The following is a 17,971-nucleotide window of genomic DNA, read 5'->3' on the forward strand; positions in this document are numbered from 1 at the left end:
GTCTGTCAGTGTGTGTCTTTCTGTGTCCGTGTTTGTTTGTTTGTGTGTCTGTGTTAGAGTGTGTCTGTCTGTGTCAGTGTCTGTCTGTGTCAGTCTGTCAGTGTGTGTCTTTCTGTGTCTGTGTTTGTTTGTTTGTGTGTCTGTGTTAGAGTGTGTCTGTCTGTGTCAGGGTCTGTCTGTACCAGTCTGTCAGTGTGTGTCTTTCTGTGTCTGTGTGTGTTTATTTGTGTGTCTGTGTTAGAGTGTCTGTCTGTGTCTTTCTGTGTGTGTGTGTGTGTGTGTCTTTCAGTGTCTGTGTGTGTTTGTTTGTTTGTGTGTGTCAGTCTGTGTGTCTGTGTTAGTGTGTCTGTCTGTTTCAGGGTGTGTCCCTCTTTGTCAGTTTGTGTATTTTTGTGTCTGTGTGTGTACAGGAAAAGTAATTTGCTTTGTGGCAAGAAACTGCTTACTTCAAAGCACATTCAGTCTGATCTGTCTTTTCCAGTCGTTGAGAGATTTTGCCTGATGTGAAAGTTTTATACAAGGATGCAACAGAGACAGAAGTTAATACAAAAATATTCAGAGACCTCATTGGACGAGGCAACGTGGTGCTGACAGTTTTCTCAGGTGATTGTAAGATAAAAAAGACCAGTATAATCACATCTCACAATAACACCTCACTGAGCAGAATAAAATTATCAATATCTTTTCTTTTTCTTTAGAGTTCTCCGGATGGTCCTTTTTCCTCTGCTTCTGATAAGTCCGATTCAAGCTTCAGCTCAAGTGCATCAACTGCGAATGTCGATGAGGTTCCGAGCAAGAGACAAAGAATCGTATATAATAATATAATATAAGTAGGCTAAGTACTTTAGTGTGTTACTATTTTATTTATAATAACAAAAATAAGAATTATTATTATTATATAATTTATATAATATATAATTATATTATATATTATATAAACACATTATATAATAATATTTTAAAAATCATAAATAAAGCCCCGCAACTGAAAGCTGATCTAACTAGACTACTTTTGTAGTCCTACCTGAACACCAAACATGGCGTCCAATGAGGGTCGTTGGTAGATAAAACACCGACACCTAGCGTCCACATGCTGTAATACCACCACAGTTACAAAACAGACGGGCAGCCATTAACGCTCTCGTGTGACATGCTGCGCTGTTATGCAAACACTGGAGTTGCTGCTTTCAAACTGCAGCATTAAACACTGAGTCTCACAGGTAAGCAGTCTGTTTTAACCTTATTGTGGCAGATAGATGAGTAAGTTTCGAGTCAAATCCTCTGTGTTGTGTTGTACAGGCGTGCATCTTTTAGGAAGAAGAAATGAAAACGAGACAGAAGTCTGCAGATGCATCTGAATCAAAGGGTAAAGTGAGGAAAAGAGCCGGGGAGAACTCTGGTCCAACTCTCTCCAAAAAACTACGAGATAGAAAACATGGCGAAACATCCAAACAAGGTGTGCAGAGAGGACAGCTTCAGTACGTTGCAGGTAAAATGTTCTTGTCATGACAAACTATTTGGTCTTGCAGGGCCTCCTGTCAAGTCTACAGGAGTCCAGAAGAGAGGAGGGTATGGGAGCATCCTGCACTACATTTACAAGAACACTCTGGGACAAAGTCTTCACTCACAGATGAGACAGGTGAGACTTTTAGGCTGCACAGAGTGTAATGCCATAATATGTATGTGAATGTTAGAAAAGTTCCTTCTTATTATCATTTTGTGCATAATGCATGAAAAGTGTGCATCATTTCTGTTCTGTAGAAATGTATAGTCGTTGACAGATTAACTCTCCAGCGTGCAGTTGTACATTTAACTCTGTTGTTTCGTCCAGTGTCTTCAGGAACCTTTTGTTCGCTCGCTGTCGTCCTATCATTTCCACGGTGCTACCAGCCCCTTCGACCGCAGAATCACCTGTCTGGAGTGGCATCCCACTCATCTCACCAGTCTGGCTGTGGGATCCAAGGGTGGTGACATATATCTGTGGGACTTTGAGGTGCCTGCGAAGAAAACCTTTCTTCAAGGGGTGAGTAACTTCCTGCTTCCAGCCAAATGACATTTGGTCACTTAAAATAAAAAAAATAAAAAGCTTGTTTTAAATTATGCATTCATTTGTAGACAGTTACATTTTGAGGCTGTAATTAATTTAAAAACTGCAAATCAGATTTAGTTGACGACACACTTTCATTGGTTCTCTGCTTAGATGGGGGTTGGAGACTCAGTCACAGACATGAAGTTTAACCAGTTAAATCCCACTCAGCTGTTTACCTCGTCTATGCGGGGAGTGACAGCACTTCGAGATTTGAATGGGACAACTCTAACAGTGTTTGCCAACACAGACATAAGGAAGTAAGAGCTAGTCCCCTTGTTCTCTGTAAGCTACAATCAAAAAGGGTTGTAGATTGTAAGCCTGAGCATCAGTCTTTCTATCAGTGGGCCTCATTGTTTTAATGCTGAACATGTGTGTAGTGGTCTTTCGCTGATAACTTGCAACTAACCATTATTTTTCATTATCGGTTAATTTACATTATCTATAATAATCGATTAATCTATAAAATGTAGGAATTTAGTGAAAAATGTTCATCCCAGTTTCTCAAAGTCCAAGGTGATCTTTAAATGTCTTGTTTTGTAAGTCCAAAACCCAAATATATTCAGTGTAATATGATATAAAACAGAAATGCAGGGAATCTCAATATATGATATTTTCTGCATGAGAAATTTCTTGCGATTTTAATCGATTTATCAAAGTTGTTGGAAATTAGTTTTCTGTCAATCGACTGCCCTTTTGATAGGCCTGCACTTGTGTTTCTGTGCACAGAGCGGAGCAGGAGACTTTATTGGAGGGATGAAATTTTGCCCAACAGACAATTCCAAAGTGTATGTGGCTTCTGGGGAGGGCACACTGACCATGCAGAGCTTCGAGGGTCGCACACCCACCGTTCTGTCCAGAATTCGAGACTGTGGCCACGATCACCACAATGTTTGGTGAGAAAACTGCAAAGAAGACTGATGCTCAGAAAACCGATGGTGTGATCTTGTTAATGTTGTGTTGCTATGAGAACGTATAATGCTCGCTAACATTTCAGCTTTTCATTAAATAAAAAAAAACTTTGTTTTAAGATTTGTAACGCTGCATTTCCTAGATGTGTTTTTAGCCTAAGAGCAACGTTCAGTGTGAAAACAAAAAAAAAAGAGAAAATAAAAATAGTTATCACTGGACAGCAATGATGAGGAATATTTCATTATAGATATTTAATTAACTCTCATCCTGTAGAATATTTAATAAAATGTATCATGAATCTACACATTAAAAAAAGAATAGATTTACTATTTAGTTTTACACTTTGGTATCTTTAGCTTCATCCCTGTTTAATTTCTCATCTGTTTTATCCAGTAAACTCACTTTGGTCATGTGTGTGTGTGCGTGTGCGTGTGTGTGCGTGTGTGTGTAGTTACTGGTACTGCTGTGTCGATGTGTCTGTAAGTCGACGGATGCTTGTGACAGGAGACAATGTGGGACAGCTCGTACTCCTGGGTTTGGATGGCCAAAAGGTTTGTGTTCATTCCCCAAAGAGTGTTTGATTTTTAGTTATTTTACTGTATTTTAATGAGACGGCAAAGAGCCTGTGATTTCTTCTGGCCACTAAAGAGAAGTATTTCTCAAACAGGCACATATTGTAATGAATCTAAGTGTGTATTTGAATTGTTCTTGCATTTTGTTGTGTTTTGATGTTGTAGATTTTCAGTGAAAAGCTACACAAAGCCAAAGTGACCCATGCAGAGTTCAACCCACGTTGTGATTGGTTGTTGGCAACGGCATCAGTCGACCACACGGTGAAACTTTGGGACCTGAGGAACATCAAAGACAAGAAGAGCTTCCTTCACGAGATGCCTCATGAAAAAGCTGTCAACTCGGGTGAAACTCATTCACAAAACTCTTTCTTCCTTAATTAAGTTTTGCTACCTACATTTGTTTTTTTATTTGGTAAGTCCTGACTTTTGAAAGCCATCCATGTTTCTTATTAATATAAATAATACAAGTATTTGTGAAGTTAAAAATCATTGTGTTAGATGCAAGAGATTTCTTTGTCAGTTCTTCTTAATTAAAAGATAGACAAGAACCCAAAAGAAGTGTATAACCATGATTTGTACAGTTGTAAAGAAAATCTATATTATATTGTAAAGCTGTTACTGTCGTCTCCTCACAGCCTGTTTCAACCCAGTGGACTGCTCCAAGTTGCTCACCACAGATCAGTACGACCAGATCCGGATCTACTCGTCCTCTGATTGGTCGAAGCCTCAACATATCATCCAACATCCACACAGACAGTTTCAGCATCTAACGCCCATCAAGGTTTGTTTCTTCTCTAGATGTGTATATATATATGTATATATATATATATATATATGTATGTATATGTCCTTCTCTAACTTATCATAATTCACAAACGCACACAGACATTAATACATTTGTAGATGATGAAGGACCAGGTGGTTCTTGAAGAGACATGCCGGGGGAAGCAATATCTTTTTAATTCTGTGTACTTTGTCCCACAGTGTTCCAGGACTTTGTTCCTTTCACAGAAACGGCTGTCTGAGCAAAAGACGTTTTGCAGAATGGAACATTTATAGTTGCTGCTTGAAGTTGCTCTGGTGGATCTGCTGAATCTCTGTGATCTGTTAACACTATCTATTCTAATCAATTATTTCTCTGTAGGCCGCATGGCACCCTGTCTATGACCTAATAGTGGCAGGCCGCTACCCCGATGACCGCGTTTGCCCCGGTGATCAGAGGACCATCGACATCTATAATTCCAACACAGCAGAGCTCGTGTGTCAGCTGCAAGATCCCACAGTCTCAGGGATCAAATCTGTGAGTATGTTTTTTTTAAAACACTGAGAAAAAAACCATAAATACATGAAAACCGTGTTTTTTAACACAAAGAAATATTTATTTACAGATAAACAAATTCAGTCCAATGGGTGACGTGATTGGATCTGGAATGGGTGAGCTTTTTCAAAAACACATTAATGATCAATGTGTTATCTGACCAAACCAGTTTTGTGAGAGGAGGTGTGTCACTAAAGCTATTTAATGTCCACTCACAGGTGTGACGGTGCTGGTCTGGGATAGAAACAAGTCATTGATGAGTGACAGTGACGCAGCGCAGGAGGACACCTCTACCTCGGTGGACAGTGCAAGAGGTCAGCAGAGGAGTCGGCAGCGCTCCAGCAGGGAAAGGAAAGCGCCTGCTGTGGATGCAAAGCTCAAGAAGAAACTGGTTTCTCTGGAAGAATTGGTGACCAAGACCGGGAGCGCGAAACAAAAACAAGCACAGATGAGGAAGAAGTGAACTCTATAATAGTGTGAACCCTGTATTGCAGATATTCAGGTGGACCTCAGAGAGAAGTGGGCCTTAGGTTACAAATGTTTGAGAACCCTTGCTCTACTGCATGGTGTTGCCATATAGCAACAATTCCCTTATCTCAATTTTACTAAAAAGCAGTAATATAAAATCCATGTTTTAATGTTTTGTTGTGAAAAGGGTGTCTTCTACTTTGATAATTGATCACTTCACATGAGCAGGACATCCTGTCGGCAATTCCTTTTTCCATGGCCACGTGACACTGAGAAGGTCATGATCCGAGGGCTCCCAAAGCTTTCTATTTGTTCAGTGTTTTTTTGTAAAACGTATTTCTTATTTGTTATGGCATATGGCAACTATATGTGACTCTGTCAACCTATTGGACTTTAATTGACTAAGGAGAATAGGCTACTCTGAGACCATTGTTTTCTACTTTTTATTACATTTAAAAGGAAAACAAAATGTATTTTTATATAAATTTTGTTATTTCAGATATTTTGCAACTGTAATAAAAAACAATGTTTTATGTAATTCTTGCAGTAGAGGGTTCAAAATCCACGTGTATACCTTTTGTTTACTGTTCGTTGTGTCTCTAACTTCAGGGATTGTTTAAATGTTTAAAAAATAAATTCAGATGTTCTTGTATAAAGTGTTTTTCTACTGCACTATAATAAGAAACATGTTTCACACGTGACTGAGTTCATATTTTACTAATCTTTAACCACATGTGTTATTATGAATACACATTACAGAAAGATTTAAGGCAAGTTATTTATTCCGTTCACCTTTATCTCATACACACTGGCAGTTTGCGTATCATGCATAACTGAAAAGATAACTTCCACGTAGCTCATGAACTGTGAAATTTGCCAGCTGGAGAAGAACTTCACTCCAGGCCTCCTGTAAGTCTTTTCTCTCCTGATGCTTGGCCTGCTGGGCAGAATACACCATGCTCAGGACAAGACCATCAAACTGATCCTGAGTCAGCAGCCTCCTTTGAGCCTTCAGTGCTGTCTCCATCTGCACCATGGAGCTCACACTTCTGGGAATATTGTCATTGATCTGAGACAGGAAAGCCCGCCCAGACCTCATCGATGCCATCTCTTTGTCGAGCAGGACGATGTTGTTGTCCCGGTCGATCTCCACCCCGCCCAGCAAGAACTGCACACAGGATAGAAAAATATAAAAGCATCAGTTTCTCTGCAAGTGAAATATGGCAAAAATATTTGATTGAACTGCATGTGGACTTCGGTTGAAATACCTCAAACATCAGGTTTGCATCAGACACTGATGAGCCAGTTTTTTGAGAAATTGGACTTGTGCCTGCAGCCACTTCTACAGAAGAAAATACTGAAGTTTAACTGTAACATCATTTAAATGCAGAGAAACCGTCAGTGCTTACACTGAAACCTTGTTATGCTGTTTACTGCATATTGATCAGTGCATGCTTTATCATTATATAACAACCTAAACATGTCTGTCCTCATCACAGTCCTGTTAGGAGATCTTCTGTTTGTACTTACCTTGCAGCACTTGCTCAAACGAAAGCCATAAAATGACCTTAAGGCCAATTTTAAGTTGTATTTTCATTTGTATTCTTCTTCTTCTGGTGGACGACAGATAAAACACTGCACACCTCTCTCCTCGCCTTCACTTTTGTGAATCCAGGCAGAAGCAGCTCCACTTGAATACCATTAATTTTTCCACCTTGGAAAAAAAGGGACTAAAAGCCAGATGGCTGTGATGCAGAACAGAGAGCAACATATTTTCATCCACAGCATGCAGAACTTTGAGCTACAGTAGCAGAACTTGATGTTCAAAGAGGCAACTAACCTTTTCCACCCTTTATTCTGACTAATTCAAGAACAAACATTTTAGCCATTACTTGAATTATGCATTTTCTCACTACATTCATGCAAACAATACAAAATATAAATAAAAACAATCATTCATGAAGTCAGTATCAGTTAACTAAGAGTAAGGGTCCTTCTCAACATAAATATGTCCAAAAAAGGAGGTCTTAGGGCATTTTATTGCAGGATTTTGCAAGTAGATTTAGGTATTTTTTCCCTTTGTTAATTCTAGGCTTAACCTTTAACCTTTGAATAAAATAGTAACCCAATAAAATAAAACTATTTACCACAAATTCCAAATGTTACTACTTCATAAAAACAACACAAAAAGCATCACACTCTCGCCATCTGTGAAAAGATAACAAGAATTCCTGCACTAATTCACACTGGATGAAATTGTGCTCTACAGAATCCACAGATATTATTATCCTATTAACCCTTTTATGCAAGAATCTGTTAGATGGACAAAAATATAACTATAATTGTATACAACAAACAACAAAATCACTTATTTAGTCAAATTAACGAATGATATTTTATGAGCTGTGTTTACAGCATTATTTACATGACAGTTGTAGTAGCGCAGCTCCGCCACATGGGGGCAGCAGCACCAGTTGATACCAGCGAGTTTCTGACAGATGAGAAAGTTTATTTACTTCCGGTGAAGAGTTCACTTGCTCCTGGATGCTGAAGTAGTGATATAAAGGTACTGCGATTGTTTACTAGTCATTAAAAAGTGTTATGACTATTTTGTCTCATTTGCAGTCCTAGTTATAATTCTACCTCCACGATTTCACGGTTTGATTGTGACTCGAGGAAATGTTAGCCAGCTAGCTAATCTTAACCGTAAACAACGTGCAGCGTTAGTTACTGTTAGCTTCTCAGGCACGATCGTTACACATCTGTGTATGAACCGCGGACATTAACTAACCTATAAACATGTTTCATCAGCTCATTTTATAGCAATATAACCAAACGTTTGAGCAGTTGCTTCTGTGTTTTTGATATTATAACGATATGCACTAATTTGATAATATCTAGCTAAAACTAATGCAGTCTAATACAGCAGTCCTGCCTAAATCCTACCTCCATGATGGTTATGTTGATTTTCTTTTGTAAGTAACAAGAACTTGCAGTACAGAAAAGCCTAAATGTGTTTGACCTCATTTAGAAATAGTCACCATTACATAGTTTGTCCACTAAAGACTACTGACAAGTTAAGGTACATATTGTGGTTACATGTAAATAAAAAAGGAAAATTCTTCTTTAATTAAAAAGTTTGTTTCTCTTATGTTAACACAATTGTTGTGAAATTATATTAGTTAATAATAGTAATATTATTATTTGTTGATATATTGTTATCCGATTTTCAAAACACTCCATATCGGCCTCCAGTATCAGTCAGCCTACAATCAACCATCTAGAAAAGTTTCAACAACAACTGAACACTATGACTATAAACTGGCAACTGTGTGTAACTGGATGCTCTGCTGTTTGGTGACTTTGTCAGGTGAGCAGCAAAGATGGAGTCCAACAAGGAGGGGGGCCTCAGTGTGGGAGGCTCTGTAGGAGAGGAGAACTACTTCCTTGGATACACCTTCACCGACCGCTCCCACTCCAGCCGGGTGGTGAAGAGCATCATGGACCTGTGTGTGGAGGACAGCCTGTTCGCTGATGTCACCATCACGGTGGACGGCAAAGAATTTCACCTGCATCGGCTGGTGCTCTCGGCACAGAGTAGTTTCTTCCGCTCCATGTTCACCTCCAACCTCAAAGAATCCCACAACCGCTCTATTGAGCTGAAGGATGTCAGTGCTACCGTCTTTCAGCTGCTGATTGACTACATTTACCACGGTACGATTAAACTGAGGGTGGAGGAGCTTCAGGACACCTATGAGATGGCAGATATGTACCAGCTGACTGCACTGTTTGAGGAATGCTCCCGCTTCCTCTCACGGACAGTAGAGGTCAACAACTGCCTGCAGGTGATTCACAGTTTTCACAAGTCTCTGCTACTTAATCATAATTGTGTAGTATCGGTTTAATGATTGCATGTTTGTTTCCCAGGTGATGTGGCTTGCAGACAGACACAGTGACCAGGAGTTGTATACTGCAGCCAAGCATTGTGCTAAAATCCACCTGGCCCAGCTGCATCATACTGAAGAATTTCTCAATCTGCCTCTCTGTCTGCTCTTGGACATCATAAAAGGTATTACCCATTGCTCTCCCATCACTATGTGCAATGATGTCCGAAATTGTGTTTTCACATTTACTATTTACATTACGGCTAGCAAAATCATAATGGCTAGCAGTGATGCCATATTACATAATTTGTAATGAGCTAAAACATATAAAACACGTATAGTCCTCCCGCAAAAGATCATATATGTCCCTGTTGCTTTTGGTTTGGTTCTGAATGAGTGACCGTCCAATAAAAGGCAAAAATGGATAAATAAATAAATAAAAGAAAAACACACTTCATGAATGCTTTTTGTTTGTTTGTGTTCAGATGGAGTTCCGAGCTCCCAAAATCCAACAGTGGCCATCAAGTCATGGATAAACAAAAACAAGGTGGAGAGAGAGGAGTTTTCTTGTATCCTCCAAGAAAATCTCAAGGTGAAGAGGGTGCTCTAATCTTTGTTTTTATATTCAAATGTTTTTATTACAGTATTTCAACATCTGCATCCCACCAACCCCCCCTCCTCCTGGGAGACCCACCAAGAGTGAAAACATAAATAAATATTTGTTAGAAATATTACAAAGAAAATAAATAAATGAAGCCTGCTAAAAATATATTTAATATATATATATATAAAAGTGATGTTTTTCTTTTACATGCATTAATTATATTTCTTGTAGTGTAGACATTAAAATAGTCCAGGAATGGTTGCCACACTTTTTGGAATTTATTAATCGAGTCGTATATCTGAGCTTTTCCAACTTCAAAGGAAACATTCCCCCCCGTCAGCCCAATGGCTGTGCAATGGGGGGAGAGCTAGATGTCCATATATATCGAATGAGACGTCTCTATGAGCAACAGCACAAGCTGCCAGACCTGGCTCCGGGTCTGTGGCCTTATCACACATGTACAAGAGTGTTTGTCATTTTATGCATGTTGTAATTATTATTATATTTTATCTCTGCTGTGTCCTTTATCTTATATGTTTACAGGAAATTGGTGAGAACGTCCACATCTACCTGATTGGGAAAGAGGAGGCGCGGACTCACTCCCTGGCCGTGTCGCTTCACTGTGACGAGGACGATGCGATCAGTGTGAGCGGCCAGAACAGTTTATGCCATCAGATCACTGCAGCCTGTAAACACGGAGGAGACCTGTATGTGGTGGGGGGGTCCATCCCTCGCCGCATGTGGAAGTGCAACATGCACACCATGGACTGGGAGCGCTGCGCCCCACTGCCCAGAGACCGCCTCCACCATACCATGGTCTCTGTCTCTACTGAGGACGCCATCTACTCACTAGGAGGAAAAACGTTGCAGGACACACTCTCTAATGCCGTCATCTACTACACGGTGAAGGACAACATGTGGACAGAGACCAGCCAGCTGGATACTGCAGTGTCCGGGGCTGCTGGTGTTAACTTGGGCGGTACCATCTACTTGCTTGGAGGGGAGGAGAATGACATGGACTTTTTCACTAAGCCATCTAGACTGATTCAGTGCTTCGACACCGCCTCCCAGAAGTGCCAGATCAAACCTTACATGCTGCCGTTCGCAGGCTGCATGCACGCTGCGGTCCACATGGACGTGATCTTTATCGTAGCAGAGGGAGACTCCCTGGTGTGCTACAACCCTCTGCTGGAGAGCTTCACTCGCCTGCGCTTCCCTGAGGTGTGGAGCTGCGTTCCTTCACTGTGGAAGGTGGCCAGCTGTAACGGCTGCATATATGTCTTCAGGGACAAATGTAAGAAAGGCGACGCAAACACGTTAAAGTTCAACCCGGCCACGTCCGTCGTCTCCGTTATCAGAAGTATAAAAATCCTCCTCACAAACTGGCAGTTTGTTTTAGCTTAAACCGTCCTCTGGGTGTTCACACTGTGGTCCGCACGGCCGCTACGGACAATCAGGGACGACAGATGGAGAACTGACCATGACTTCACCGTTCAGACATCTGCTCCTAATGTATTTACTCAGCTGGTTTTCGTGTCACTCATTCCATTCTGACTTCACCACCAGGCCAGTGGAAACAGTTCGGCGGTGTGTGACACTCGCTTGTATTATTCTAATGCGTCTCTTTGTGGATCCTTTGGCTTAGAAGTCAAACCTTTTGTAGTGATGCTGTATCCAGTGGTGAACTAATCGACATTGTTTCCTATGCATTGCTTGTTTATTGACACGCATGAACAACGTCAGTGTTAAAACTTCACTGAACATAAACCATCGTTCAGTATCTTGTGTGTGAATAAATGTGTCATGATGTAGTAGGTTAAATATACTCGGATGTGAAAACAGAAACATGATAACGGGGATGTTTTCTAACTTTTACATTTTTCTGTCTTGAGATTGTATTTTTTGATGTACATGTTCAAGTGAAACTGTTAACAGAAATATAAAATATACTTAACCCTTTTTATGCCTTAACTATCTCATCATTAGTGTTTATTACCGAGGATTTAGAATCTTTCATTCTTGCAATTATACAGCGAGGGATTCGGAAAGGGCTTTGTTGCTGTGTAGCTATTGAAAGCTTTGCCTCAACAAAGACATACCTCCTTACAGTATTTATCTTTGAATTGGTAATGCATCTTGTGAATGGCGAGGTGGTAAAGGTGCCAGTTTTGTCCTTGGGGGAGGAAAAGGGGAGTTAAAGGAAAGAAAGCTACTACAGAGAGGCCAAAACTTTGATCCCATTGATGTGTCGCAGGAGGCTGTGCAGCTGAAACCCAAGCCCAGTAACATGTCAGACTTTGTGAACTATTCTAAGCATCAGTTGCTGACGCCAAGATGAGGGGTGGGGGTTTCTGGGGGCACATATGCGCCTCCATAAGAACTCCCAATAGGAACTGACGGCCACTACGAGCACCATCTGACATGCAGTCTCTTAATGTCGCGCGATAACGACGTTTATAGCCCCCATATCACAGTTCACAGCCCCACATGGGAGAGTCTGGTGAGATCAATTTGTGGATGTGTTTTTAATGCTCTGGAGGGTTGTAATGTAAAAATGTGTAGTCCAAGTGTTTGGTCAGTGAGGGAGGTTTAGTGCGAAGGTGGATCGCTAGGAGCTGTAGTGACCTTGGGACTGCCTGCTGAGGGCAGGACAGAATTCCTGAAGGGACACATGGTCTAGAGTGACAAGGCCATCTGCTGTAGCGCCAGCAGTAGGAGGAAGGTGGAGGGGGGGTTGGACACGGGGGTGCTGAGAATTCCTTTTGCTGGGGTGTGGAGGGAGTAGATATTCTGGGATATCACTGCTAGCACTCCCCCGGTAAACGTGTTTCTTTGGCATTTTTAAAGCGGAAATCTGAGGGAGAATTTTTGGACACTTGATGGTGAGAGGGGATCGTTGCAGGGTTAAATGGGGAAGGTATTTTTCTGGCCGTCCAGCTCTCAACAAAGCGACTGGTGATAATGGTCTTGGTGCGTTGCCGTTTTACTTTGGTGGATCCAGTTTCCTCTCCATCTCAGCACAGCCGGAGCTGAGAGAGCGGGATCTGGTAGGCCTTCTGGCAGCGACCTCTCGGAGGATCATCTTCAAGGGATCTTCTTTGGAGTTGTTCTTCGCATGGCAAGGATCTACTTTCTTGCTGCCTCACTGAAATTGCATGGCCTAAACAAATGAATATTTTTATGAGGCGCCTTGCACCAGAGATGGGCCAGGACCAAACCAAGCAGCAGATAGAGAAGGGCCTGAGGTTGTATCAGTCCAATCAGACAGACAAAGCCCTTCATGTCTGGACAAAAGTGCTGGAGAAGACCTCAGATCCTGGAGGGAAGTTTCGGGTGTTGGGGTGCCTGATCACAGCTCACTCAGAAATGGGAAAATATAAAGATATGCTAAAGGTAAGTCTCCAAATGAACAGTATGCTACATACAATAACATAACCAAATATATAAAATCAGTGCCCAGTCTTTTCTTACATTTTTACTACTGTGTGATCATATTTTGTGTTATGCAACCAGCAGAGTGTGTGTGTGTGTGTGTGTGTGTGTGAGAGAGAGAGTGAGAGAGAGAGAGAGAGTGTGCTACTGAATATCCAGTCGACTTTATATGTCATCATGTCTGCTCAGGGGTGGTACAGTCCATGCTGTAGTAGCATTTTAACATTTCTACAACATCCCAGTGACTATTGAACAAGAAGAGGTCAAAGGTCACTGTCTTGCTTCCATTTACAGTGATCTTGGGAAGCATGGGTTAATGTGTGGCTTCCACACGATGCAGAGTAAATAAGTGTCCTGCAACCCGAGTATCAGTGTGGGGTGTCTTGTTGACATAACCATCTTTACTCAAGCAGCAGCCACTCTCTTAGATGAGGACTTCATAAAGTAGAGGCCTCAAATCTTTGAATAAATATATCGTATCATTTCTCTTTTTATTCAGTATCTGCCTGCAAGTTTTCCATCGCCTCACGCTCTCTCTTTGCAGTACGCCCTAGATCAAATCGATACAGCCAGAGAAATGGAGGACCCAGACTACCTGACAGAGGGCTACCTCAACTTGGCGCGCAGCAACGAGAAGCTATGCGACTTCCAGAAAACGGTGTCCTACTGTAAGACCTGCTTAAACATGCAGGGTACCTACCGTCAGCCTGCAGCTCAACGGCCAGGTATGTCTTAGCATGGGCAACGCCTTCCTGGGCCTCAGTGTCTTCCAGAAAGCTTTGGAGAGCTACGAGAAGGCCCTGCGCTACGCACACAACAACGACGACAAGATGCTGGAATGCAGAGTCTGCTGCAGTCTGGGAAACATCTACGTCCACCTCAAGGTACTTTTTTTATTTTATTTAGTTGATTTGACTAATGTAAAAGGCAGATTTGTATTATTTGAATGTGTGCTGCACTGTAAATACTACATCATAGTCTTTGCTCAGCATTGCCTTTTGACTAAATGTCTTAACAAAAACAATTATTGCATGACAGACAAGTCTGAATAAGAACCTTTAAGTTTCTGTAAAATCAAAATACTTTGATAATTCTACGGTATTTATTTTAGTAAACATTTATTGGATTGCACATGTGACGTGATTGCGCAATCAATACTGATGTTGCCAACGTATTTGCGGAGTATGATAACACCGCAGAGCGTTAATGGTTAGCTCATGTGGTACTGGGCATTGTGAAACAAGGGCGGAGTGAGTAGGCTGGCTGGCGGGGGCTTATGTAGTACCCTTGACATCAGAGATTTGTAAGAGTAATCCCTGGGCTTCCTAGGGAGGATTGGTTTCAATGGGATTGTTGATGAAGTGGCGTTTGAAGAATGCACACATGTCACGTAATTTTATGAAACAATAACACTGTAGACGTATATAAAAAATACTCACTTTCTCAAAGGTTCTGCGTTTGAATACTGCCAAAAGTTTAAGTTTCATAGGAAGGGAAATGGCAACCAAAAGGTCCATGTCAGTAGTAACTAAATAAGATGTTGGACTAAGACAAGACCGCCATTTGTGAGTACTGTTTGGACATCAGAGGCCTTACTCATCAATAACCTCTGCCAACAGGACTATGAGAAAGCCCTGTTCTTCCCCTGCAAAGCAGCTGAGCTCGTCAATGACTACGGCAAGAGTTGGAGCCTCAAGTATCGAGCCATGAGCCAGTACCACATGTCTGTCGCCTACAGGAAACTGGATCGCCTGCCAGACGCCATGGAGTGCTGTGAGGTATTGTTTTACTGTCCAACACACGATAACTGTTCTCAGAGACGGGACTCCACAAAGACAAACTTGCATAACTTGTAGAGAATGCTGCAGTTTTTGTTTCCTCACAAAGTCGCTGTCCCCCGATGTCTTTGGCTGTTTTGATGTCGGAGCAGCAGATACAGTAGATGCTGCTGACAGGTGCAAGCGCCAGTTGTTCTGTTGTACCAGACCTCGACAAATATATGCCCAAAGAGGCGCTGGTTTGAAGTGTTAATGAACAGGGTGGCTTTAGTCTTCACTCTGTTCTAATTATGTACCGAGGGTGAAAAATAACTTGATGTCATTGCCTTGGAGTGCAAAAGTAAAGTAACAAGACAGCAGGATGCATTTCAGATTTATTACATTTGCCAAACATATTTAGACAAACAATTTACACATGTTGTCATACTTAGAATGCCAGAGTACAAGAGGAGTCCGACAGGTGAAAAAACAACGTCTCACGTTCAAGTCTGTCGGATTTATTTGAAAATATACTGAAACTGCGAAATGAAATAACTGCATGCTATTTGTAAAAGTAGTTTATTAAAATACAGACGTCATCATAAACAACTGAATGCTCTTATCTACAGAATGTGTGTCTCTTCGTTAGATGTACCACAGGACACATTTTCATCCATAATCAGACGCACATTATACATTATGGAACTGTATAGTTTAATACGGCCATTTATTTGAAATGTATCCGCTGATAATAAACCTGACAGATCTTCGGTACGACAGGCTCAAATTCTTCTCTCCTCTAAAACGTCTGTTTTGCACTTCAACAGGAATCTATGAAGATTGCTCTGCAGCACGGTGACCGTCCTCTGCAGGCTCTGTGCTTACTGAACTTTGCAGACATACACCGCTGCAGACGTGACGCTGATGTAAGGTGCCACCATTTGTGCAGACTTGTTTGGTTAATGATAAGATTTTAACTCGAGTATTTTAGTTTCTCTAATTGTGATATTGCTCCGGCATCTATGTGGTGATCTTCATCTTGGTGATTCTTTACATCCATCTAGAAAGCATTCCCTCGCTACGAGTCTGCTCTGGGTATCATGACTGAGATTGGAAACCGTCTCGGACAGTCACAGGTCTACCTGGGAGTTGCAAAGTGTTGGCTTCTGCAGAAAGAATTTGACAAGGTATCTGTTATTAAATAAATCTCTCTTCAAATGTCACAGTCTTAATGACATAATTATTTAATTGCTTCTCATAAAAAGTACCTGCCTCACTGGTTTTTCTTTTGCAGGCTCTTGATTCTTTGCAGCGAGCACAGGAATTGGCAGATGGGATGGGAAACAAGGTAACTGATGTTACACAGGACACGAGTAGAGCTGCAACTATTAGGTGTTTTGGCAATATTAACATTTTTAAAGCAAAAATGGCAAACAATTGCACTAAGATTTCTTTGTCACACAAACTGATTATCTTTGTGGTTTTTTACTATTGGTTGGACAAAACAATTCTTCACTGTTTTTCAAAATGTTATAGACGTAACCTTTAGTAACCTTTAGTAACCTTTAGTTGCAGCCCTACACATCCACGCTTGTATGACAGTCTACATGTCACATTGACGGTCTTTTTCTGATTTGTATCTGAAGCTGTGCGCGCTGAAGGTGCACTGCCTGAGTGAAGGGATTCATCGAAGCCGGGGGCAGCAGGAGGAGCTCAGAGAGCAGGTGGTGAAGTTCCTGCAGTGTGTCGAGGAGCTGGAGCTCTACTGCGGCATGTGTGGAGAGTCCATCGGGGACAGGGACCAAAAACTGCAGGCATTACCCTGTTCCCACATTTTCCATCTCAAGTGGGTGTTCTTTACTAATTTATTATTTTGTACACATACGTTTCAGAGAGAAAACTATTTGTTGAGTGCGTTTTCTTCATTTTAATGTTCTAACATAGAACTTGCCCCTAAAAGAAGTATCCAGGGTGATACAGACTTGATTCAACGTACTTTAATATGTGTATTTCTTTATTCTAACACGTTTACAGGCCGACTGATAAAGCTGCTGACACTCGGCTGTTTTATTCTTTCAGGTGTCTGCAGTCAAACGGGACGAAGGGTTGTCCCAAGTGTTTCAAGTCCTCCATGAAGCCTGGATTTGTGTGATTGTGAGACTGTGTTTGTGCGTTGGATCTGCAGACACAGCGTGAAGCCTCGCAGGCTCCTGACTGATCTGAGAGAAGCAGGCAGCCTCGGGATGTGCTGAAGATGTTCGAGGAGTAATAATTCACTGCTCTGTGAAGAGGTTGCTGAACTGAACCCAGAGTGTCGCAGAGTGCGGCACTGAGGACACATTCAAGGCATCCATCTATTTAACAGACATCAGTCTGTGGGTTGCAGCTGACTGAGGGGCGTGACTGACAGTGTTACATTTCGTTATAAGCTGAAGAAGAAAGAACCTACATTGTCTCTGACGACTGGCCTTTTTTGTTTGCAGAATTTAAATCTAAAGGATTATGGACCGTCCAAAGAGCATTTATAACTCGTATTTGCATTGTAAGTGATCTTAGTCGCGGGGTTTGTTATTCAAACTCTGATTTTACCTTTTACAAAACATCCACTTTTTCTTTAATTAACTTTCTTCTTCCTTTTTTTTTTTTTTTATCAGAACACAGAGCCATTTCTGTATTTAACTAATTTCATACATGGTATATTTATTATTGTATTCATGTACATACTATTCTCATGTAAATTTGTTTTAAAGTTTGATTTATTTGAGGTGTTTTGTAAAACCTAAAAACGAGCGGAAATCTCTTAACCATTCAAAAACTAGTAAGTCTTTACAGAACAGGTTCATGCAGCTGTTTCTTTCCCCCTTATTCACCGAGATTAAGGAGCCGGATCAACACACATTGTGTTCATAGAAATTCCTTTTCTGTCCGTGTTTTGCTC

General features: G+C 41.2%; 4 protein-coding genes across 7 annotated transcripts; 3 read left to right on the top strand and 1 right to left on the bottom strand.

The window, feature by feature from the left end:
• Positions 1–1,099: 1,099 nt before the first annotated feature.
• On the top strand, positions 1,100–6,008 carry ddb2 (damage-specific DNA binding protein 2). Of its 3 annotated transcripts, none has more exons than XM_029432916.1 (11): positions 1,100–1,220; positions 1,300–1,456; positions 1,530–1,639; positions 1,832–2,023; positions 2,201–2,346; positions 3,450–3,549; positions 3,736–3,913; positions 4,206–4,351; positions 4,715–4,870; positions 4,959–5,004; positions 5,107–6,008. In XM_029432916.1, exons 2-11 carry the CDS (start codon positions 1,324–1,326, stop codon positions 5,349–5,351), a joined length of 1,452 nt encoding a protein of 483 aa, XP_029288776.1. In that variant the 5' UTR covers positions 1,100–1,220; positions 1,300–1,323; the 3' UTR covers positions 5,352–6,008. The 3 variants fall into 3 exon arrangements, with proteins under 3 accessions (XP_029288776.1, XP_029288777.1, XP_029288775.1); XM_029432917.1 differs by having other exon boundaries at positions 2,258–2,346; XM_029432915.1 differs by lacking the exon at positions 2,201–2,346 and adding an exon at positions 2,816–2,982.
• A 171-nt stretch (positions 6,009–6,179) lies between these two features.
• LOC115009402 (protein FAM180A) lies at positions 6,180–7,150 on the bottom strand. Its single transcript, XM_029433361.1, has 3 exons — positions 6,887–7,150; positions 6,625–6,698; positions 6,180–6,524 (listed from the first exon to the last, which is right to left on the bottom strand). The coding sequence occupies exons 1-3, from the start codon at positions 6,951–6,953 to the stop codon at positions 6,180–6,182; spliced, it is 486 nt and encodes a 161-aa protein (XP_029289221.1). The 5' UTR covers positions 6,954–7,150.
• Positions 7,151–7,820: 670 nt separating this feature from the next.
• Positions 7,821–11,815, top strand: kbtbd4 (kelch repeat and BTB (POZ) domain containing 4). 2 transcript variants are annotated; one of them, XM_029434868.1, is made up of 5 exons: positions 7,821–7,922; positions 8,727–9,201; positions 9,284–9,425; positions 9,726–9,832; positions 10,388–11,815. In XM_029434868.1, exons 2-5 carry the CDS (start codon positions 8,740–8,742, stop codon positions 11,246–11,248), a joined length of 1,572 nt encoding a protein of 523 aa, XP_029290728.1. In that variant the 5' UTR covers positions 7,821–7,922; positions 8,727–8,739; the 3' UTR covers positions 11,249–11,815. The 2 variants fall into 2 exon arrangements, with proteins under 2 accessions (XP_029290728.1, XP_029290729.1); XM_029434869.1 differs by lacking the exon at positions 7,821–7,922 and adding an exon at positions 8,004–8,331.
• Positions 11,816–12,567: 752 nt separating this feature from the next.
• On the top strand, positions 12,568–17,687 carry rapsn (receptor-associated protein of the synapse, 43kD). Its single transcript, XM_029434167.1, is given in 9 exon segments — positions 12,568–13,237; positions 13,821–13,973; positions 13,975–14,160; positions 14,896–15,054; positions 15,861–15,959; positions 16,098–16,220; positions 16,328–16,381; positions 16,680–16,879; positions 17,113–17,687. Coding segments are annotated over 9 exon segments (1,272 nt in total). The 5' UTR covers positions 12,568–13,012; the 3' UTR covers positions 17,186–17,687.
• The last annotated feature ends 284 nt before the right edge of the window (positions 17,688–17,971 follow it).

The sequence above is a fragment of the Cottoperca gobio genome, chromosome 6 (assembly GCF_900634415.1).
Source record: "Cottoperca gobio chromosome 6, fCotGob3.1, whole genome shotgun sequence".
Lineage (NCBI taxonomy): Eukaryota > Metazoa > Chordata > Actinopteri > Perciformes > Bovichtidae > Cottoperca > Cottoperca gobio.

What these genes read in the sequence shown, in the direction of transcription:
- ddb2 (XM_029432915.1), top strand. Translation starts at nt 1,324, where the DNA reads ATGAAAACGAGACAGAAGTCTGCAGATGCATCTGAATCAAAGGGTAAA. An exon ending in AGAAAACCTTTCTTCAAGGG is followed by an intron (nt 2,024 to 2,815) that starts GTGAGTAACTTC and finishes TTCTGTGCACAG; the next exon opens with AGCGGAGCAGGAGACTTTAT. An exon ending in CAGTCTCAGGGATCAAATCT is followed by an intron (nt 4,871 to 4,958) that starts GTGAGTATGTTT and finishes ATTTATTTACAG; the next exon opens with ATAAACAAATTCAGTCCAAT.
- LOC115009402 (XM_029433361.1), bottom strand. Translation starts at nt 6,953, where the DNA reads ATGAAAATACAACTTAAAATTGGCCTTAAGGTCATTTTATGGCTTTCG. An exon ending in GTTTGAGCAAGTGCTGCAAG is followed by an intron (nt 6,699 to 6,886) that starts GTAAGTACAAAC and finishes TTTCTTCTGTAG; the next exon opens with AAGTGGCTGCAGGCACAAGT. An exon ending in ATGCAAACCTGATGTTTGAG is followed by an intron (nt 6,525 to 6,624) that starts GTATTTCAACCG and finishes TCCTGTGTGCAG; the next exon opens with TTCTTGCTGGGCGGGGTGGA.
- kbtbd4 (XM_029434868.1), top strand. Translation starts at nt 8,740, where the DNA reads ATGGAGTCCAACAAGGAGGGGGGCCTCAGTGTGGGAGGCTCTGTAGGA. An exon ending in AGGTCAACAACTGCCTGCAG is followed by an intron (nt 9,202 to 9,283) that starts GTGATTCACAGT and finishes TTTGTTTCCCAG; the next exon opens with GTGATGTGGCTTGCAGACAG. An exon ending in TCCTCCAAGAAAATCTCAAG is followed by an intron (nt 9,833 to 10,387) that starts GTGAAGAGGGTG and finishes ATATGTTTACAG; the next exon opens with GAAATTGGTGAGAACGTCCA.